The sequence below is a fragment of the Artemia franciscana genome, chromosome 1 (genome assembly GCF_032884065.1).
Source record: "Artemia franciscana chromosome 1, ASM3288406v1, whole genome shotgun sequence".
NCBI lineage: Eukaryota > Metazoa > Arthropoda > Branchiopoda > Anostraca > Artemiidae > Artemia > Artemia franciscana.
The window spans coordinates 58,036,893-58,060,809 of record NC_088863.1 but is presented as its reverse complement, the minus strand read 5'-3'; the positions used below and the strand labels follow the sequence as shown (position 1 = coordinate 58,060,809).

The 23,917-nt window shown below is 35.8% G+C and overlaps 2 protein-coding genes across 5 annotated transcripts; both read left to right on the top strand.

Moving 5' to 3' along the window:
- Positions 1-930: 930 nt before the first annotated feature.
- On the top strand, positions 931-1,674 carry LOC136035067 (uncharacterized). Its single transcript, XM_065716683.1, has one exon. It carries the CDS (start codon positions 931-933, stop codon positions 1,672-1,674), a length of 744 nt encoding a protein of 247 aa, XP_065572755.1.
- An 8,424-nt stretch (positions 1,675-10,098) lies between these two features.
- LOC136031860 (RNA-binding protein Rsf1-like) lies at positions 10,099-21,233 on the top strand. 4 transcript variants are annotated; one of them, XM_065711793.1, is made up of 3 exons: positions 10,099-10,213; positions 18,734-19,235; positions 20,693-21,233. In XM_065711793.1, exons 2-3 carry the CDS (start codon positions 18,760-18,762, stop codon positions 20,775-20,777), a joined length of 561 nt encoding a protein of 186 aa, XP_065567865.1. In that variant the 5' UTR covers positions 10,099-10,213; positions 18,734-18,759; the 3' UTR covers positions 20,778-21,233. The 4 variants fall into 4 exon arrangements, with proteins under 4 accessions (XP_065567865.1, XP_065567874.1, XP_065567846.1 ...); XM_065711802.1 differs by lacking the exon at positions 10,099-10,213 and adding an exon at positions 12,073-12,199 and having other exon boundaries at positions 21,118-21,233; XM_065711774.1 differs by lacking the exon at positions 10,099-10,213 and adding an exon at positions 12,074-12,199.
- The last annotated feature ends 2,684 nt before the right edge of the window (positions 21,234-23,917 follow it).

Genomic DNA, 23,917 nt, shown 5'->3' with positions numbered 1-23,917 from the left:
TGTTTTCCAAGTTTTAGGTTTCCCCCTCCCAAATCCCTTCCAATGTCACCAGATCCGGTCGGGGCTTAAAATAAGAGCTCTAAGACACGATATCCTTCTAAACATCAAATTTCATTGAGATCCGATCACTCGTTCGTAAGTTAATAATACCTCATTTTTTCTAATTTTTCAGAATTACCCCCCCCCCAACTACCCCAAAGAGAGCGGATCCGTTCCGATTATGCCAATCATATATCTTGGACTTGTGCTTATTTTTCCCATCAAATTTCATGCCGATCCCTCCACTCTAAGTGTTTTCCAAGATTTTAGGTTTCCCTCCCTCCAACTCCCCCCAATGTCATCAGATCTGGTTGGGATTTAAATTGTATAGTGCTGTGAACAATTTGCTTTCGATAATTGGATAATTAAAATCGTGTACGCAACTATTGAAGTTGTGTAACGTGTTGTATAGCGCTGTGAACAATTTGCTTTGAATAATTGGATATTTTGGATAATTAAAATTGTGTACGCAACTTGTGAATATACATCTTGTGAATATTGCTACCTGATTTGCTTTTGCTCTTACTGAAAACTATTGTGGCCCCGCCCACGAATTTTGATGAAATTCGATCATTTCACCGGATGATGCCAGGTGAAAGAATTGTCTTGAATCCCGTGTTGAATTTCATTTCACGGGCTAGAAATGCAGGTTGTTCAGCTGATAATATCGTAAAAATTGCTTGCGATTTTTTAAAGGAGAGATGGTAATTGAAGCAAAGAAGATTTTGTGGGCTGAGCGCCCCAAAGTGACTGATAATGTAAGTGATATGGTTCGAACCTTTGATCTTTGTGACGAGAAAAAGATCAGCCTACCTCAGTATCTGATTTTCGAGCCAGATCAGGTCCCATGTGTGCCAGGGGAGACAACAGCTACGTTAACTCGAAAGGTTAATGAACTCTACATGGAATTTAAAAGCTTCGCTGAGCACCATAAAGCAAGGTCAGTCGTGCAAACTTCCGGAAATGAAACCTCCTCCACCCGCAAAACCTTCCTATTCAGTTATTGTGAAAAATCCACCAAAAAACTTGCATAATCCTGACGCTCGAAAAGATTTCCTGGATAAAGCTTGTCGGGGTGTCTGTTCAAGCATAGTTGTTTTGAGGCCTAGGAGGGATGCATGGCAAGTAGTTCTGTCGGACAAGGGTGCCGCCAATACTTTGGCAGATGCATTAAGCAAAGCAGACCAATCCATTAATGCTAAAGTGAAGAGTCCTGCCTTTTTCCGTATAGTACGCCGAGTGCCTGACGGAACATCTAAAAGTGACCTATGCGATCTCGCTAATAACTGTACAGAAGTTGTTCAGTTAGGAAGTACGAGGTCTTTTCGATTAAAGTTTGAGTCACGTGACCACCTAAAGTATGCCACTGAGAATCCCCTTGTTATTGGTTACGAGCGTCTACCCATAACTGAGTACAAGTTTTTGCCTACCCAGTGCTACAAATGCCAGTGCTACGGCCATACTGCAAATAACTGTAAAGCTTCCCCGAGATGCTCTAAATGCGCTGGTGACCACCAGAACTCCAAAGAAAACCCTTGTCAACTTGTCATGAAATGTGCTCTCTGTGGCTCCTCCGACCACCCCTGTTATTCGTATAAATGTCCAGAAGCACAGAAACCACTGCTTAAGAAATGAATAGTCAAACAAACACAAGCACAAGTACTGTACAAGATTTTACGTTTCTTACTAATTTATCACTGTGCAATAATGTTGTTTTTAATTATTACTATGACAAAAATAATCAGTCCACCAACACCTTAGCTAGCCCCGATAGCCCTTTAAACCAAATTAACTGTAAATATCTCGACACTTTTGATTTTGTGAAAAATGTGAAACCTAAGCAAATGGAAGAGACCAAACTTAATGTAATTTGCTTTAATATCAGAAGCATACGGGATAAGTGGGCTAATTTTAAAGATTTAATTTTAACAAATGGTTACTGCCCTTTCGACGTAATTGGAATAACGGAGACGTGGCTTTCAGAAATTGACGATGCTAATTATTTTTCCCTCACTGGCTTTCAAGCTATTCATATTGAAAGAAAATTAACCAAGTCCTCTGGTGGCATTTCTCTTTACATCCGATCAAGTCTAAAATTCACCAGACTATTAGACTGTGAATTCTTGTTCTCGCAACCTATAAATAATAAATGTATTTATTCAATAATCGTCGACGTAAGTGTAGACGAGAATTCTTTTATTTTTTCGTTATTTTATAAACCACCCTCATTTCCGACACCTTTCTTTTGTAATCTGTTTGATGATTTTTATAGTTTTATTAATTTACCACAAAAGAAGGCAATAGTTTTTTGGGGACTTCAATTGTAATTTATTAAATGTTAGCAATAACAATGATTGTGGTACCTTCTTTGAAACATTTACCTCAAGTGGTCTTCTTCCCACAATCCTTTTTCCTACTAGAGTTGATCCCATGAGGTCTACCGCTACTTTAATTTATAACATTTTTGTATCCACTTCCCTGGGAAACCACCTGTCCTCCAAAATAATGTTTTCTGACCTGTCAGATCACTTTCCAATCTATCTTTCCTTACCCTCCCAATCAGCTACTCAACCCCGTAGAACTAATACCCCTACGTCTAATAGAACCTATAATACTATGAATATTAACCGGTTCACGGATTGTTTGAAATCCTTCGACTGGTCCAAGACTTTGGATTGTCAGGATGTTAATTCAGCCACAAGTAGTTTTACACAGGGATTGAGTGATCTTATCAGTTCAACCTTTCCAGTTCGTAAATCAAACCGAAAAACTACCCATATACGCCCCTGGATGTCAAATAGCCTGATAATCTCTTCATACCAAAAAAATGACCTACATAAGTTAGCTTGCAAAATCAGTAGCGTTATTGACCTGACTAATTATAAAAAATACAAAAACGTATATACCAAACTCATCCGGGAAGCAAAGAAAAATTATTATTATTCAAAAATCTCTCACTGCAAAGGGAACTTGCAAAAAATTTGGTCTACAATAAATGAAATTCTTTCAAAAAAAAAGGAATTCAAGATCTGTTCCTATTAACCTTAGGGACATCAGTGGCAGATTAATTGACCCAATTTCAGTACCGGATGCTTTTAATAATTATTTCACTAATATTCCAAATGCTAACTCCTGTTCCTTCTCACAGTCAGTACACCCTAGCAAGAATCCCAGATCCATGTTTTTCTCTCCAACTGATCGCAAAGAGGTGCTTCAAGTTATCGAATCTCTCTCTAATAGTAGTACACCTGACTTCTTTGGCATAAGTAATAAGCTTCTTAGGACCGTATCTTCCTATATTTGTGAACCCATTGTGCACATAGCAAACCTGTCTATGACCAATGGAGTCTTCCCAGAAATATTTAAATCAGCAATTGTTATCCCGATTCATAAAAAAGGCGATCCGTCTGAGATAAGCAATTATCGTCCAATCTCACTTCTCCCAGTTATATCTAAGGTGCTCGAGAGAATTGTATTCCGACGTCTTTCTCCCTTTGTATTTGGGAATCATTCGTCAGATTCGTTGATTTCTCCTCATCAATATGGCTTCCGTGCCAAATTTTCAACTGCTCATGCACTAATAGACGCCACACAGTTTATACGTTCCTAACTTGACCTTAAAAATACTGTATTGGGCTTATTTCTGGATTTTTCAAAGGCCTTTGACATGGTTGATCACATTTTTTTTTATTAAGTAAACTCAATAACCTAGGGATTCACGGAGTCCCTTTCTCATGGTTCGGCTCTTCTCTCTCTGGCTGAGTACAGAGTGTGAGATTGGGCGGGGTGACTTCACATCCCCTACCTGTCCGGAGGGGCGTCCTACAGGGCTCTGTTCTTGGTCCAATACTTTTTCTCCTTTATATTAATGATTTGATTACGGACCTGGGCCCATCAGTGCACCCAGTACGTTTTGCTGACGATAGCAACTTTTTCATCACCGGTCCTAATTTACCATCCGTCGTCACCTGTACTCAAACCCTTCTGAATAGAGTACAGGAGTGGTGTCTCGTTAACTGCATGACCATTAACAGCAAGAAAAGTCAGGTGGTATTATTTCGAACCCCTTACAAAAAATGAAGCTCAACCAGCACTTGGCCTAAAATATTCTACCAATCTCCTCCCGCAGGTCAAAGTTGCCAAGTTTCTTGGTGTCCACATAGACTCCTGCCTATCATTTTCAACACGTGTGTCCTATATCAGAGCCATAATTTTGCGACAGGTAAGTATGATTAATCGTGTGAATTATTTTCTTCCTCCCGATATCCTTGTCACCCTTTATTATTCTTTTATTTACCCATATATCTCACACTGCGGGTCTGTATGGGGCAATACTTATCCTTCAGTTACCAATAAATTAAAATCTGCTCAAAACCGTGCCGTCAAAGCAGTTTTTCGGTTGCCACGACTATATCCCACCAAGGACTTGTACTCCGATTTTGGTATTATCCCTTTTGAACAAATCATCAAAAAATTAAATCTATCCCTCGCATACTCCGCTTACCATAAAAATCTTCCTCCCCACTTATTATCTTATTTTAATAGTAATAATTCTGAAGGCCACTGTCTCCGTTTATCCAACCGTTCCTTCATTGTCCCCAGGTACATCTCTAGTTCCGCCCAGCGATCCCCAATTTATAAATCTATAATTCAATGGAATTTAATACCCTCCAGTGTCGAGCTATCCACAAGTTTTCGGACGCTATATAACAATGTACTAAAATCTTGATATTATATTTCTCTAAATGTTTATTCAATTTGCTTTAATTATCCTTGTTTTCTCTTTTCTTTTTTTCTTTTTTTTCTCTTCTTCATTTTCAATTTTTTGTTGTTTTGGTCCTTAACAAGTTCGCTTCTAGGATCTTTATTATTATTGTTGTTATGTGTTTTATTTTCTTTTTGAATAAATTTAATTGAATTAATTGAAATTTCATTAAGATCCCATTACCCGCTCATAAGTTAAAAATACTTTATTTTTTCCGAATTAACCGGCCCCCGACTCCCCCCCCCCAGATGGTCAAATCGGGAAAACGACTATTTCTAATTTAATCTGGTCCGGTCCCTGATGCGCTTGCCAAATTTCATCGTCCTAGCTTACCTGGAAGTGCCTAAAGTAGCAAAACCGGAACCGACAGACAGACCGACAGAATTTGCGATTGCTATATGTCACTTGGTTAATACCAAGTGCCATAAAAATTCTGTCTTGTAAACTCTTCTTTTGCTAAAATTTGAATACTCTTACAAATAGTCCTTGTTATGCCAGTTACGTGCTGCCCATAATAACTGTTCATCACCTTGTCTCTTACTCCTTCTGGCTTTACGTATGTGCCTTTGACCCCGGGTTTTAGTTTTGGATTTCTCAAAAAGGGACTTAGTCGGAAGTCTCCGGTTTTTATCCTGCTTTGTCCAGCAATATCATATTTAAACCTGTTTCTCCCCTCCGTTGGGTAGTTTTGAACGATGATAAACAAATAACCTGCAGAATATATCAGTCAAATATAGGTAAAATACGTGAAATGGGTAAAATATCAATTTAACTTTTCTTTTGAACCATTTAAGGTACAAAGTATGCCTTTAGCACCACCAATAATCTTTCACCTTGCTAAAGTCAGAAACGTCAAATGACTTCCAATCTGTTTGATTTCGCTTTCCTTGTCGAACACTGGGTGAAAGGCAATTGGTCTTATTAATAAATTTTTGGGATATGTAATTTTAACATTTCTAAGGGGTTGAGAATTCAATTCATGGCGAAGAGACAAACCCAAACTGTTGCTTTTGCAACACTGTTGTGGGTGATACCTACCAAAGATCGCAGAAACGCTTCACGTTGCCTGAGCAAAATAAATCTAGTTTTGTTTTTGTGTATGGTTTAAGTTTTTATTACAATTATTATTGTTGTTTGTCTATAGATTTCCTTTCACTCTATTGAAAATAGCAAAAATAAAGCTAAAAAAAAGTAACACCTGACCATTCAGACACAACTAATAAGAATTAACTTTACATGGTCGAGTTGCATCTACTGAACCTTTCATCTTTTCTAAAGGTAACCAACTGAAAGGCCTAAACGGGAATCTTTCTATATTTTTGATTCAAATTATTTAATTTTTTGGTTAAAATTAGCTGGTGGGACATTTACAGTCGCTAAAAGTTTAGGAGTTTGTCATTTTCGTTTTTCGTTCCTGGTTATATCTTCTGTGAATACAAACATAGAAATAATAGGAAAGCAAGACTTGTTAGAGTTTTAAATATTCCAAATTATTATTGCGCTTCTTCCTCTCCCCACGACTTCAGGATCTACAGGTATGTATTTTTTTTTTTTGTACCAGGCGATTGGCTATTTGATTGAAAAATATTTTGTCTTACAAAATATTTCTGTGTACAATTTGATAGTATAATTGTAAAATTCACAAAAATAGAATGCAAAAAATAGTTAAAATAGACTTTGTCCACAAACTTGTCGGTTAACAACTTGGGTTCTGTATTGATCTACTAGTTATACATATTGTTTGATGGGTGCATCGGCTGTTAAACCAAGTAATATGTCACTTGCAACCAAGTGACATATAGCGATCGCAAATTCTGTCGGTCTGTCTGTCTGTCAGTCTGTCCTGGTTTTTCTACTTCGGGCACTTCCAGGCAAGCTAGGACGATGAAACTTGGTAGGCCTATCAAGGACCAGGCCAGATTAAATTAGAATTTCCCGGTTTGACCATTTGGGGGTGGGGGGGGGGTTAATTCGGAAAAAATAGAAAAAATGAAGTATTTTTAACTTCCGAATGGGTGATGGGATCTTAATGACATTTGATATTTGGAAGGATATCGTGTCTCAGAACTCTTATTTTAAATCCCGACCAGATCCGGTGACATTAGGGGGAGGTGGAGGGGGGACCTAAAATCTTGGAAAACGCTTAGAGCGGAGGGATCGGGATGAAACTTGGTGGGAAAAATAAGCAGAAGTCCTAGATACGTTATTGACATAACCGGAACGGATCTGCTCTGTTTGGGGGAGTGGGGGGGAGTTAATTATGAAAAATTAGAAAAAATGAGGTATTTTTAACTTAAGGAGTGATCGGATCTTAATGAAATTTGAAGTTTGGAAGGATATTGTGTCTCAGAGCTTTTATTTTAAATTCCGACTGGATCCGGTGATATTGGGGGGAATTGAGGAGGAGAACCTAAAATCTTGGAAAACGCGTAGAGTGGGGGGATCGGGTGAAACTTGGTGGGAAAAATAAGCACAAGTCCTAGATACGTTATTGACATAACCGGAACGGAACTGCTCTGTTTGGAGGAGTTGGCAGGGGGGGGGGGTTAATTATGAAAAATTGGAAAAAATGAGGTATTTTTAACTTACGAAGGAGTGATCGGATCTTAGTGAAATTTGAAGTGTGGAAGGATATCGTGTCTCAGAGCTCTTATTGTAAATTCTGACTGGATCCGGTGACATTGGGGGAATTGAGGTGGGGGACCCTAAAATCTAAGAAAACGCTTAGAGTGGAGGGATCGGGATCAAACTTGGTGGGAAAAATAAGCACAAGTCCTATATACGCAATTGACATAACCGGGACGGATCAGTTCTTTTTGGGGAGTGGGGGGAGGGTTAATCCTGAAAAATTAAAAAAAACAAGGTATTTTTAACTTACGAAGGAATGATCGGATCTTAATAAAATTTGATGTTTGGAAGAATGTCATGTCTCAGAGCTCTTTAGAAAAAGTGAGGTATTTGTAACTTACGAACAGGGGATCAGATCTTAATGAAATTTGATATCTAGAAGGATCTTGTGCTTTAAAACTCTCATTTCAAATCCCGACCAGATCCGGTGACATTGAAGGGAGTTGAAGGGGGAAGCCGGAATTCTCGGAAAACGTGAAATCCAGGTATTTTACGAATGGGTGACCGAATCTCAATGAAACTTGATATATAGAAGAATCTTGTGTGTCTCAGATGTTCCATTTTAATTCGAATCGGATCCGGGGACATAGAGGGGTGGACGGGGGAAACAAAAATCTTGGAAAACGCTTAGAGTGGGGATATCGGGATGAAACTTGATGGGAAGAATAAGCACAAGTTATAGATACGAGATTGACATAATTGGTATGGATCCGTTCTCTTTGGGGGAGCTCGGGGTTTTTAATTTGGAAAAGTTAGAAAAATTAAGGTATTTTTAACTTGAGAACGGGTGACCGGATCTTAATGAAATTTGTTATTTAGAAGGAACTCATGTTCCTTCTAAATTTTCATGTATCAGAGCTCTTATTTTAAATCCCGACCAGATCTGTTGATATAGGGGGGAGCTGGAGGGGGAACCAGAAATCTTGGGAAATGCTCATAAATGTCGTAGATACGTGACTGACGTAACCGGACTGGATCCGCTCTCTTTGGGGGAGCTAGATGGCGGGGTTCAGTTCTTTGGCGAGTTTGGTGCTTCTGGACGTGCTAGGACGATGATAATTGGTAGGCGTGTCAGGGAGCTGTACAAATTAACTTGATAAAGTCGTTTTCCCCGATTCTAACATCTGGGAGCTGAAGGGAGAAGCAAAATTAGAAATTGAGGTATTTTTAACTTGCGAGTGGGTGATCGGATCTTAATGAATTTTGATATTTAGAAGGACCTCGTGACTCAAGAACTCTTATTTTAAATCCTGACCGGTATTTAGACTCTGATTTTCCTTTTCAAGCAATCTATTGATTCGTAGAATTTTGCTAGAGCTCATACCATATGAGCTCTTGGCTCTTCCGACCTCGTCACTAGTGCCATATGAACTCTTAGCTCTTGTTTTGAAAGTTTTCTAACGTCACTGCTTCTCCGTCATAAGATAACTCATAGAGATCCATTTGTAAGATAATGAAACTTCTATTTCTTTCGGATTTGAGAAACCCCTGGTGCACCAACACACGGTGCAATCTTGATTGTCTTACTCTGAAACATTGAAATAGAGCTAACCTCCATTTAATAAATATAAAAGGGGGCTTATTAGTTAAAGATATCAGTGCTGATCTCATCTTAGAAAACACGACCCATAAAATACAGCCCCCTTTCAAATACGACCTGTAATATTTTTCTCGTCTTTGTAATATAACTTTTACTCTTCGTCTTTTATAATATAATTTTTTTTAATCCCAAACATATTAAAACACTAAAAAAAGAAGCATTTGGCTGTATGTAACTGTCCCCAAGGTAGTTGAATTACGTGTGGATGGTTTAAAAGAAGGTAACATATATCGTAATATGTTCATTTACTTATCTGCTATATTCTGAAAAGTGCCAGCGACAAAACACTCGATGGCTCCACGCGGTATCTTTGTGAACTTAAAGAACTTCAGCTTGGCGTGGATTTTCTTAGATTCGGATGTCTCCAACATCCCCCCCCCCTACACTGGAAATTGTCTAACTATTGGAAGGTTCTAGCATTTTGAAGCCCTGACCTGGTAAAAATATAAAAAAAAGATGTTATTTGCTGGTTACATAATGGTGTAAAAGAAAATCACTCGTGACCCAACAAACCCCTCCCTCAAACAGAATATTGGTTACAATCTTGTTAAGGAGATTTTGCATGACTATTTTAATTAATTGTGAGGTCAATGGATACTATTTTTAGTCATAACGGTGAAATAGTTTTAGTGATCATGTTATATGGATATAGCTTGCTATTGATAATAATGATTATTGTATAATCGAAGTAATAATTTCAAATTCTTGTTTTTTTTTGTGATTTATCTAATTAACAACGGGAACGAATGCAGCGTGTGTAAACCATGAATAAATATTCGTTAAATTAAATTGACAGTAAATATTATACATAAAATAATGGAATTTGGTCAAGATTGTCTCTGTTGAAGGATGTATGGAGCCTTTAAAGCGTTGAACTTACTGAGAGGTCGAATTTATTAAATTCAATGCGACTCCTACAAATAGTTACCTTGTATTGCTTATTTTACAATTGTATTATCCGAAGTAAAATTACAATTTGAAAAAAATGAGCTTTCAACTTACTCGCCACGTTGAAAACAAAAAGAAAGAAAATTCAACTCTTATCAGAATTTCTCAATGTTTTCTTTTATTTAGGATCTCATTCGTGATCCATTAACTGGTTGAAATCATAACGAGCTTAATGATGACAGAGGATGAGCCAATGTTGGGCAAAGCTGATGGATGAAGCTCAATCTTATTTGGTGAGCAAAAACTCTTGTTTATTATAGCGATAACTTTAAAGAAATACAACATTCAGGGTACACGTTCCTAGTAAGGATCTAAGATGGAGCCGTGGAGTCTTAGAGCCTAGTAAGGTCCTGTTCTTTTTTCTTGTAATATCGAAGGAGCAGCTAAGCTTCTTCCTTTGGAGCTTTAAAGGCAAGTTTTTGGGGGTGTTTATCTAAATCTAAACACAATACGTGCATCCGATGCTTTCAAAGGGTTTTTCTGCGATATCTAATGAACGGATAAGTTTATCAAATTGAAACTTCCAGGACTTGCTGGGGGATTTTGAGCTAAACCAAAAGAACCATAGCTTCTTGGTTGTAAAATGAGTATACATGCAAGATCTTAGGAATATCTATGGGTATTAAGTTGAAACTTTAGGACGTGTTGAGCTGAATCGAAGGGCACTATGTCTATCTAGATGCCCAAAAGAACGTATCTGGATTGTCTCAGGAATGGCTAAGGGCTTTCTTTCTTTTGGCTAAAGATTTCGAACGGCTAAAGACTTTCTTGACATTTTGAGGGAGATGTTGAATTATACCAAAAGGCACTATGTAAATTTAGGGTTGTCAAAAGTGTTTCTATGCAATATCAGGAACGCTTAAGAGAAATAATTTGAAACTTTCAAGGCATATTTAGGGGACTATGATAGTGGTCAGAATGACTGCAACCCTTCAGACGACCAAAGATTAAGTACATTTTCAATTCATTTATTTGAATAATATTCCACATACCTACCAATTTAAGGTTCTATAGTACAACTATCGTCAAAATTTACTGCAGTATTTTGTTCAATACATAAGTAGCGACCTAAAATCTTGTTAATTGAAGAGAAAAATCAAAATGGGTTTTTCAAATATTCGTCATAAATTACTCTAATAAAAATGTGTGAATTAAAAATGAACAAAAATTAATTAAAAAAAAAAACACTATACAAAAGAAGTTTTTCAAAGAAAAATAAAGAGCTTTATTAAACCTAAGGCAAGTGGAAATAAACTCAAATGACAATTCAAGGGGGATCTTCTCAATAATCTTGGCTAATACGATGATTTTTGTTTATGTCATTACAAATAAAAACTCTCAGTCTGAAATAAGAATTGTTTTTAGCAAGGTGCATGTGACGTTCTGTTCTTTACAAGGTATAGGGGGCGTTATCCCTATTCCTGTTTGATAAAAGTAAAGAGCGAAGTTAAAAACTTGAAAGTTTATGCACAAAAATTCCATCTGGGGTCAAAGGAAAAGAATGGCCGGAGAAGCAGTCATAACGAAGGAATTTACTGAGGACTGGAACTCCGTCGGAGGAGATAAAGACTGAAGCTTAAAACAAGGCTGGAGGAGGAGCGTACGCTTTCTTTGGCCTCTGGTGGCCTGGTGCCGCAATGCATTGCTAGCAGTAATAGTCGTCCACTACTGACCCTTCTTCATCTTTATAAATTGTGTTCTTCGATTATCACACAGGTCTTTATGTAACATTCAATAAAAACATATTCAGATCTAGACGGCACATTTGTTTTTCTTTATAATAGAAATGACTGATGAGTCATTATTAAATAATATAATTAGTAATTTATCATTATAATGATTTTTAAGGTTTTTTTTTTACCGTCTTAGCCTAATCCAACGTTTTATTTCTTTTTAAAATGCAAGACCAATGCTTTCATTTCGTCTCTCAGTCCGGTTTCAGACACGAGAAAAAGGTCAAATCCCGAAAACACGTGAATGCAAAATCACATGGGAAATCCTCTTTAAGGCTGCGTTTTTGAAGTCTGAGATAATATTTTTACCAGATAAAAATTTTATTCAAAGAACTAATATTATGATAGTTGATTTCTTTGACTTTTTTAACAATATTTTCTTTTTATTTATTTTTATTCTGAAGTTAAATGGTTTTAACTAACCAATATTTATGATTTTGCGCCATTTTCTAATCATTTGATATTTTGACACCTTCGTGATTAGAGGTACTCGGAAATACGGTTTTGCGATTGGAATGGATAAAACTTAGTATAGACCTATTTTGTGTTTTTCTTTTTAATTTTTTTAGTCATACTGATGTACTAACGTAGTCTAGGCTTCTTATTGGTTACTTGTAAAATTCTTGTTTAGCTACTTTTTGGTACCTTGTAAATGGGCTAGGTTAGGAAAAGAAACTTTCAGGGTTGGGTCATCAGACTAGAGTATGTCCTGGGAAGGTATTTCGAAATACCTACTTCCACTTCTCCCTCTAGAGGACCTTAGAAATCTGCGTTATAATATTGAAACCTTGAAAATAGATCCTATGGTTAAATGAAGTATCCTACAGAAACCTATTTTCAGCTTCATAGCTATGCTCAATCTCAAATCATGAGGTTTCAAAGATCTTCAGGTACATTTTCCTAGCTTAAATTAGAAAACCCTTTGGTATAGCTGAAAATACCACTCAAATAACAGGAATTGAATTTTCAGAACTAAAACTAGACCCACCTCTACTCCTCCCTCTAGAGGGCCCTGAAATTTGCTTACATGACAGGTCTATACCTATTGAAATTTTAACAAAACAACATTTTACCTTAATTTTCAGTTACTAGTTGCTTTTTCTCTACTTCTGAAAAATGAAAATTCTTGTTTTTTGAGTAGAATTTTAGCCATATCAATGTTTTTTTATTTTCAAAATTTAAGAAATGTATTTTCACATCTTTAAAACCTTATAAAATGGAATTGAGCAAAGTTATGAAGCTGAAAACAATTTTGTTGTACTTCAATTAAGCAGAAGGTCTATTTTTTCAAGGTTTCACTTTTATAACATATTTTTTAAAGGTCATCAAAGGTCAGGGCCCTCTAGAGGGAGAACGAGTGGAGGTAGTGGCTTCAAAATACCTTCCTGGGACATACTTTAGTCTGTAGATTCATCCATGAAAGTCTTATTTTCCTAACCTAAATCCTTTCTGATATAGCAAGAAGTCAATTAACTAGAATTTTGCCCTTTTTTTATTGAAGGGAGAAGAGCCAATGAATAAATATTCAGTAGTCAATTCAGAGCCTAAGCTGTGTCCCAAGGCAGTGTTTTTGTGCTCATCTCTATTTCTTCCCTATTTCTAACTTTTAGGCTATTTGATCTTAACCAGGCCTAGGCTAGGATTTGGCTATTTACCATGACAGCCAGAACTCCTCATATAGGCCTAGAACTTGATCTTCTTTCCAAATAAGCTATATTAACTGCTAGGCTAACATTACAACTTCAATTTTGAGCTCTTAATAGGCCTAGGGTTCAAAGTGTACTAGGCTATGGTGACACATGGTGTGTTTTGGTTTTGGATCTTAGGAGACTATTTCAATTATCCTTACTTTATGCTTATATAATTTAGTTCTGCTCTAGGATGGATAATAGACAAGGCTACCAACAAGAGAAATGAATCATGTTTGTACCATTCTGAAAAAGCTCTGTCAACTCTCGCAGTAACTCTATTTAGCCATGATCCTCAAGTTTTTACTCACCTCCACAAAGTCGATTTTAATCATATAAAAAAAAAATTTTAACTTAGGCTTACTATTCAAGAATTAGTTATGTGTTCTACTGATTCACACTTGAAATATGGAGTTTGGTAAATGCTAATGAAATAAAACAAAATATGATGAAAATATAATGGTTTAGTAACAAATTTATTGAAACTACAACAGAGAATTATGGAAGGGGGCCACACGGGGCAGATTATATTAAATATGTAACCTAACCAAAATATCAACTGAATATTTAAGTAAAATATAGCTACAATGCAGTTTCCTATCAAGCCAAAGCTAATTATCTGGTATAAACACTGAAAACCAGGTAATGTCTCATGTTCACAATACAAGTTCTTGAGTGCATATCATATAACATGTAAGTACAATTCAAAATTCTTTCCAAAGTATAATAATCATTTGGCTACTGTTGCAGTTGCCCTCCAGCCTGTCCCATAATGTAGTCAGATGCAAAATAGACTAGGAAACATATCTGGGTTTGCATTATTGGCAAAGTTCTTGTATAAAATTCTAGTTTAGACTTTTTTTTTATGGGAATATATAATTTGGGCTATATATTTATATATTAGGAGGTTGGGGGTAAAGTATAGTGCAAGTACCTCCAAAATGTGTTAGCTGCTTTTTTGTAAATATTGTGAAGTAAAAATTGTTTTTTGAAAACATATCTCCTTCCCAGGAATTTAATTTCTGCATTAATACCTTGAATGACATAACACTAATCCTTCTCCCAACAGAAAGCCTTTGACAACCTTTATCAATTTTAGTAGCTTCCAGTAACATTCTTAGTAACTTCCAGATTTTTTGACCCTAGATTAATCCTTGAAAGCTATTCACCAAACTCAACTTGTTTCTAACACAGCAAGAACCTCCCTAAACTAGAATTTTACCTCTAGGGCAAAATCCTGGTTTAGTTTTATTTTAGTTAGCCTAACTCAACTTGTTTTTAAGATAGCAAGAAGTCCCTAAACTAGAATTTCACCTAAAGTCCAAGTTTAGGGGCTTGCTACCTTGAAAACTAGTCAAGTTAGGTGAATAAAACTTTCAGGGATAACTCTAGGGCCAAAAACACCATAGTAAGGTATTTGTCAGTTACTAGGTTTACTCTTGTGCTGACAAAAATATTTTAGACTACCTAAATTTTGGTGTTTTAATCTTCTTTTTGTTGACTTCAGTTTTTGAAAAGCTGATTCTTGTTATTTCAATCAGGTTTACCAAGTGCTTTTTGTTAATTTTAAGAGAAAGATTCATGGAATATGCATAGTTTTGGTTAAATATTTGTGCATCAGGTAGGGGGGAGAGAAGTAAATTACAGTGAAGTGCTTTTAGGAATCATATAAGTGTTTACTGAATTTTTTAGGGTTCGCTTGGAGTCTTAACAAATAAAATAGCACCAAGTTCTGTATGAAAGAGCTTTACAACTGTTGAAATTAGGCTATATGTTAAACCAGAGTAAAGTTTAAAATGAGACACTCTCCTATCTTGGGAGGTTATTGAGTTAGATAAATGATTTTCTGAGTGAGTCCAGGGCCTTTGATATAGAAAAGTAGCAAAAGTCTGCATGCCACAAAATTAGTATTAGCCTTTGGCTGTTTCCTGGCACTAGGGTGAGGGAAGGTCAATTAAATCAACTCTGAAGAGAACAGAACAAACTGTAGGCTACTGCTAGCAACAAATTTCCAACTTTATAACGTATTGTAATATTGATCTACTAATCTTGACCAGAAAATTCAAATAAAACATACTTTTGAGTTTAGCAAAAAAAGGAGAAAAGGGTGAAAACCAAGAGCACCTTTCCCTGTAAATGATACTTTATCAGGTTTTGAAAGAATAGTTCATTATTAAAACAAATTAAGATTACGTTATGGGCAGACAAACCTTGGTAGGTTAAGAGGCACTTTGAGTGATAGACCCGCTCATGACAGAGTTTAGCATCATTTACTGTCTACCACTTTTTAAAGTATACAAAAAGAGAAGTATGTAGCCATTTCGAGTAGGCTAAAAAATAAACAAACTATTTGAGTTAGGCCTCCAATAGCCTAATGCTTAGTTCTCATAAAATGGAAAACTTGTAGTACTGCTATCTGTGATATCTATCTCAGTCATTGAAACTTCACATCCACACAAAAGTTTTTCCAACTTCAATCACTTTTTTTTCTTGTGAGTATATTCAACATGAAAATTTTTGCATGGTTTAGATAGGAACTTTCAATTACTAACTAAGCATCAAGTGAGTTAGAAATTGTCAGACTTGGTGATTTATTTCCATTCATCCTAGTTCATTCTAATTCCATAGATGCATGTTGTGTTGGAAAAATTTAGGTGTAATTTAGGCAAAATATGCAGGTTTTATTCAGTTTTCTCATTCTATTTAAAATGATTTTGCCGCTTTATGGGATGTGTATTGATTCTTTGCAAGGAAAATGTTTTCCCACGAATTCCGGTTTCCCCCTCTAACTCCCCTCCAATGTCACCAAATCTGGTCGAGATTTAAAATGGAAGTTCTAAAGCACAAGATCTTTCTAAATGTCAAATTTCATTAAGATCTGATCACCGTTTGTAAGTTACAAATGCCTCTTTTTTTTGGGGGGGGGGGGCTGCAAGTATTTTTAATGTTTTGTTTTCTGTATTCATGGTTTTTAATCTTTCAGTGTAAGACATCAGTTTTTCTGTCATTTTCTAGCTTGATTTCAGCTGTGCCATTTTTTAAATATGATTTTTGAAAATTGCTTGCCAACTGATACAAGTACCCTGTGCTTTTGGTTTGAGTTACAGCTCTAGGCATATCAAAAACAACATTTTTCACTGAGAATATGAATTTTACCGAAAAAATCTAATTGTTTGATGTCAATGTATATAATATAGAAAGTAATATACTCCCCCATTTATTATAGTTGCATATTTTTTTTTTGCAAAATTTTTCAATAATTGATTGTTCAGTTAATTTTTCAATTAATATCAGTCATGCAGGTCTTTGGTGGCTGAAGACGTTATAATTGAAGTCAGTATCTTTTGCTTGTCCATAAAAATCTAAATAAATGTAAATGCAATTTAGAAATGGGATTCAATTTGCTAAGTAGGCTCTTCTTGATTAAGGTACACTTTATCTAGCCAGGTCAACTTTCAGTATTCTGGATTTTAGTGAAGGCAAATTTTATTTTGCTTATATCAATTCCTGTTTCAATGGGCCAAAATTCAGGTTTTGGCACAACAGCAGTTGATAAATCTGTAAATAGCTAATGGAAAAAGAAAGCTCTATAATTTTGGACCAGTCTGGTCATCAGTAACAGAAAAGTAGCAAAGAAGAAAATAACATAATAAAAAAAATAATTTTATACTAAAAGATAGTATCAAACACAATAAATGATGCAATCTATATTAAGGAATATAATGACACTTCCTTCCACGTTAGGATATACTTTATGCTATATTATATGGACAGCAGACAGGGAGTATTTTAGGCATATTTTAAGCTAATTGTGGCTTCAAAGTTCCATATTTTAGACCCCGAAGCCGTGCCGAAATAAAATTCAGCGGTGGCGAACACAAACATGCCAGTGGCGGTGCTGAAAATCGTCTGGTGGCGTGCTGCCGAAAAATTAACAGCGGTGCGCTGTCTTTTATTGGCATTTTTCAATTTTTGGCTATATTAAAAAGTTTGAAAATTAACTTGGTGTCAGTTTTGATCAGAATTCAGTCCACAATTCCCTTTAGCTTCATTGCCATGATCGAAAAAAAAGGACAAGACATCAATATTAACTTCTCACAAACATTCTTTTAACCCTAATGATCAAGGCCCGCTCTTCTTTTCAAGAGGAGTGGCCCACTCCGGCTTTTCAAGGGCCCACTCCTCTTTCTCCAAAAGAATTTCTATTGCACTATCACAAGTTGAAGTGGAGGGACCTGGAATGCTGATTGGACAAGTTCGGTTCACAAGAGATGTAATAAATTACCTTATGTCAGCCGCCAGCACTAGAGGCTTAACCATTTTGAACAAGAATTCCCTTCTTGTCAGTCAACCATCAAGAAGGTTTAGACGCTCATCAATCTCATTTTTGAATATTTCGAAGTCCAAAAGTACAGCTGTCAGCACTAGATCATCCCTTGGGAAGCGAAAGTCAAACTTATGTTTCACATTTTCTTTTAGAAGCAAAATAGAGCTACCATCATCAGGCTGTTCCTCAAGGAACAGCCTGATTCAATGATTCAGCCTCAAATGGTTGCGTCTACTCAGTGTGTTGTACAGAGAATAAATGCTTAGACGTGACCTGGAGAGATAAAAAATATCATTTAAGTAGTTTAATTAGGAGGTCTACAAATGGATAAGAGTAACTGCTACAACCTGGTCTGGGATAGGATGAAAAATGATTTAAATCTTTGGGGATTTCTTAAAATAGTAAGAGACGGAGTTTTTTTTTAGAGAGTGTAACATGAGCAGGAGTGTTCTCCAGTTTTCAACCTCAAATGTCTGAGCCCATGGACAAATTCCTTCTTATCCAAAATTAAAACATATTTCCTGTAACAAATAGATCGTGCAGTTTGAAGTAATTGTGCTGTGTGATAAATAGTTGTAAATATTATGTATAATTACAAAGACTGAATAAAGAAGGAGACATCTAACAACTTCATGACAAAAAAATAGTTTGTTTTTTTTTTTCACGGAGAAACTATTAGACAAGCCTTAATTCAATGACAATGGAAAAGAAAATGTCACTGAACTGTTGGACAGCCATTCTGAGTCACAAAGACTCTTGTTATGTATATTCTAAATGTCCAAAAAGACTTTTATTATTGCATAATCAAGGTGAACATAATTACAGACTCTCTGTTCTCGTTGTTTGTACGCTGATTTAACACATGATAAAACGATGAAACTTATACAGTTCTCTATCTGGCTTTATTTTCCCTCTTTTTTTCTGGTCTTTTACTTTGTGGATGAATGTGCCTTTTTGCTATGCAACAATACCAAGTGAATCAGTTATAATGCTAAATTCTTCTAGATTCCTCATCAATAATAATATCGACAATGCCACCTTATGGAGATAGAGACAGAGATAGTGGTGCTCGAGTCTACGTTGGAAACCTTCTAGAGACGGTCCGTCGTGAGGACCTTGAGGATGAATTTAGCAAATTTGGTGAATTGAAAAACGTTTGGGTTGCCCAAAACCCACCTGGTTTTGCTTTCGTCGAATTTGAAGATCCACAGGATGCCAACAGTGCTATCGACTCCTTAAACGGTGCTGAACTCCTGGGCTCAACAGTTAAAGTAGAAATGTCAGTTCCAAGACGTAGTGGTGGGCGAAGGGGAGGTGGTGGAGGTTATGGAGATAGAGATGGGGGTTTTAGAGGAGGACGAGGTGGTGACCGTGGTGGTTATCGGGGTAGAGGTGGAGATCGTGGAGGTGGAGGTCGTGGTTTCAGAGGAGGCCGTGGGGGTGGTGGATATGGAGGAGACAGAGACCGATACAGGAGTCGATCGCCAGGCTCGTATGGAGGAGGAAGGTACTACTTTCGATTATCTACCTTATTTTTTGTTGTTAAAATCAGTACCTTGTTCTATTTGCTTCGTGAACACTTTCAAGACGAACTTTGCTATCAGACTTTTAAGTAAGAGTGCCTACTTCCAGCTTTGTAATGGACCATATTTCTGCTTTTGATACTATTCCCTAAGCTAATATAATTTCTTACCAACCACAGAAGGCGTATATGCAGCGCCGTTCAAGAAAAGTCTGATCCAGCGCTATTTAAAATATTTTTTTCTTTAACATGGAGCTCTTGTGCATAAAATTCATACATTTAGAGCTTGTCCATTATTTCTGCAGCAGGAAGAACCTCCTCTACCCTTACTTTCTTACAGCCAATAATTTATTTATAGTCTTCAGCGTACAAGTTCAATCTCGTTTTTTCTGCGAAAAAGGCAAAATCGGTACTCAGTATTCATATATAGCGCATTGTAAGTTTTCCTGTAAAGTAATATACCAATAAGTGACAAGTGGTCTTCTGTCCAATAAATGTGTCAAACAATTCTTAGTCCTTTTTTGCTCAATAGTAAATGCTCCTTGGTACATTGAAATTTTTCCTTTCGAAAGCAAATTTCAGGTTTGGTACATATTCTCAACTACTTTTCCCTTTTGTACATCGTTTTTAATCCCACCGCCCTTATAGCGTTAAAATGTGGAAGTTCTTATTGGTAACTTACATTTCTGTTTGTCTCTACCAAAATTAATCATGATTATTTTCTGCAGTGAGTCGGTTTACCTATATTGTTCTTTTTTAATATTTGTAGCTTTTATTTGCATCTAAAGCTAATTTGAAATATATTTGTAGGGGGATTGAGGTTAGGTCATTCCCTCTCCTGTACGTGTTACAGGAGAGGCTTTACAGTTTGTGACGCAACTACTATCAATGGATACTAAATACTCGTTAATTAAAAAAAAATACTTCCCTCTTATTTTCCTAATGGTGTCTTCATTAATTGCTTAGCAATCTAGATCGTTCCAAAATTCGTCAGCAACAGTCACACATATTTTACGGTTGAAATCTGAGAATTAAATTATTCATCTTAGTGATAAATTGGGGTTAGTACTGTTCTTCGGGAATTTTTTTCTATCAAATAATAGTATGATCCTTTGAACCTTTTTCAGAAAAATAGTCAGCACTTTTACTATTTAATTTACATGATATTATTGCTTGTTCTCCCGTCTTTTGTAAAATACACAGTCCTAAATATTTTGCCCGAATAAACTGACTTTATGATCGCTTTATGACTTACGTACTATGATCACTTACGACTTCATGAAGACAAACTGTCTTCAGCCGTATGCTTCTTGTTTGATCCTTATAACATTTGAAGCCAAACAAAGTTCAGATTTTTTACCAATTCATGCTTTCGTCAGTTTATTTGCTGAATTTCTTAATACTTCTGTGCCATCACAAACATCTTTTTTACTTTTATTTAGTCGCTATGGCTCCTCTGGCGGAGGTTATGAAAGAAGCTACAGCTCGGGCGGCTACAGTCGACAAGAATACTCCGGTGGCTATTAACAAGATACCTTAGCAAGATCAGTATGACGTGGCATATTATTCGCGTTTACATATTTAAGTCTACATATGTTTGTCGTTATTTCTACAACAATCGTCTTTTTTATACATAAATATATATGACATCTTCGTCTTCTTGATTTTTCGCAGACATTGCAAATTTCTCGTCGACTATAAAACACTCCATCTACGTCAAAGCAGAACTTAAACATAGATTGGCCAAATAGAAAAATGGGAACATAAGAACAATTGTTGACTTTTATTGTTAAATATGTTTTTCCACATCCTTGGTTTCTATTTTCGTGTGGACTAAATGTTTTGTATGGACTTAAATTCTTTTCAGCTATTGAAGAACTGCCCAAAATCAATGATGTAGATTCCGAAGCTTGGAACTGCATTTCTACTCACTGGTCAATCTTTGTTTTTGTACAATAATTTTGTACTAAAATTTTAAACTTGTCTTGTTTATTTATTCCACAAGAAACGCTGGCTTTAGGCTTAGCCTATTCAAATTTAAGGGTTACTCTATTACTTTTAGGAAAAAAATTCTGAGGTTTAAAAACGTTTCAAATATTTGTCGTTATTACGACTGAATCGTAAGGATTTTACAAAAAAAGATAAATACTATGTTTTAAACAAGAAATCCATTGTTCACGCCTCCATAATGTATTGGTAAATCACAAAGTATTTGTTCTGGACAAAACGAGGGGACCACGCCTGAACCTTATGGTGGTTCTGCCATTTAGTTGGCGCGCCAGCGCGCTATTTAATTTTGATCCCTGCCTTATGTATGGCTGAAAACGCCCCGGTAGAAGATACTGGTTCTGGTGTGGGGACAACCATACCGAACAACTCCATAATCGGTTTTGACCTACAAGAAGCAGTTACAAAGTCGCATCTCTACGCGTAATCACCAGCAGGAGTAGTACGTCAAATGAACCGCAAGATTCTATTCCTGTTAAAAAAACAAAAACATGACGAAACTTTAAATACACCGTGTTGATTCAGGTGCCTCCACCCTAAATATTGGGCCAGTCGATGTAAACAGTCGACTACTGATATTGCATTTATATGATAAATTTGAAGCTCAGATACAAAGGTATCTCGCGAAGTTAATAGCTTAATGTCATGCAAGGGTAGTTGTTGTTGTTTTAGGCCCAAATAAAAATTATGGACTTGGGTGCTTTCCTTACTCATTCAAAAAAATAGTTGCATCCAGATATTTTTGAACGGTTACTGTTTTTCGCCCGCAGTTGCTATTTTTGGTATTTTCTTGTTCTGCCTAAAATTTTCACTCCGGCCAATGAAGTTAGTTTTGACAGAGCTTGGGGCATATTTGTCTCGTTTAATAGGCCTTAACAGGAACTAATGAACATAATATAGTGTGCGGGCATGATTAAGCTAGAGCTTGTAATATGTTCTCGTTTCATGGTTTAGAAGTGTTAATATTTTGAAGTGAAAGTATATGCAATCTTTCATTCATACCTCCTTTGAAAAATAGGGATACCAGAGCAATTTGTGTTGAATGGTGTTTGGTCGTTTAATACTTATATTTCAGCAAAGTCAGATTCTATAGAAGCGAAACTGATACATGTGACAAGTACAAAAATCTCCAATGAGTTTCTATCAATTTTTGGTGTGGTAACTTTTGAAATAAAGTTTCTTTACGCCTACTTCCTGCTTATTTTTACCTTTTTGGCTGTGGTAATTCGAAGGCGTTACGTGATTTAATTTTATAAATTTTTCAACCAATTATATCTGAAAACTCTTTAAGTGATGACTTATTATATCTTAAATATATGTTTCTCACGTCTCTCAAAAATTTGTTTAATACATCGGTCATGTCCGCATTCCAGTATACTTTTGTTTCACAGAATGTTTTGAGATATTGGTCCTTTTGTGTATGCTGCCCATTATTCTCCCTTTTCTTGTTAGGAAAGTTACAAAATACGACTTTTGTGTTACAATTGGACTACACTTGACTTATTCGTTTTTTTTTTTTTTTTTTTTTTTTTTTTTTTTTTTTTTTTTTTTTTTTTTTTTTTTTTTTTTTTTTTTTTTTTTTTTTTTTTTTTTTTTTTTTTTTTTTTTTTTTTTGGTGCTGCATGTACCCTGTCACTGAAGGTCTTATGAATTACTGCAACCAAGTTATCGATCTATTTTGTCTTTCCAAACATTGCGTCTAAACAAGAAGCGCGGAGCCGACAAGTGCAAACACGCTAGCCGCATAGGCTGTTAGAGACACTGCAGCAACCTAAAACAAAGATGTTTTAATTCAGAAGCTTTTTAAAGGCACTTTTTAATGAAAACAGAAACTTTATTCAGTTAATCTTTATAAGATTACATAAAAAAAACTAGTTTTTTTAACTGAAAGTAAGGAGGGATATTAAAACTTAAAACGAACAGAAATTACTCCGTATATGAAATGGGTTATCCCCTCCGCAATCCCTCACTCTGTACGCTAAAGCTTTTAATTGTTTTAAAAGGCAGAATTGTGGCAAAGAGTCAAACTTTAGCGTAAAGAGCGAGGGATTGCGGAGGGGACAACCCATTTCATATACGGAGTAATTTCTGTTCGTTTTAAGTTTTAATGTCGCTCCTTACTTTCAGTAAAAAAAAACTAGTTTTTTTTATGTAATTTCTGAACGTTTTTGAATTAATACATGTTTGATTTTGGCTCTCCACACATAAATTATTAAAATGAAATTTGTATATTAATTCCTTTTTTGGCTAAATGGCTTTCTCTTAGTTTTGATCAGACGATTTTGAGAAATAAGGGATGGGGAAGGAGGCCTAGTTGCCATGTAATTTTTTTCGGTTACATAAAAAGGCAACTATAAATTTTAATTTCTAACGAATTTTTTTATTAGTGAAAAATATACGTAACTTAAGAATTAACTTACGTAACAAACTTTTATATTCTTTAATTTTTATTATGTACATGAGGGGGTTTGTACCCTCGTTAATACCTCGTTCTTTACACTAAATCGTAAGTTTTGTCCCAATTCTTTAAGAATGACCCCTGAATCAGAAAGGTCGTAGAATAAATAGTTGAAATTACTAAAAATACTATAGCATAAAGAGCGAGGTATTTATCTCCTCCTAAATACCTCACTCTTTATGCTAAAGTATTTTTAGAACCC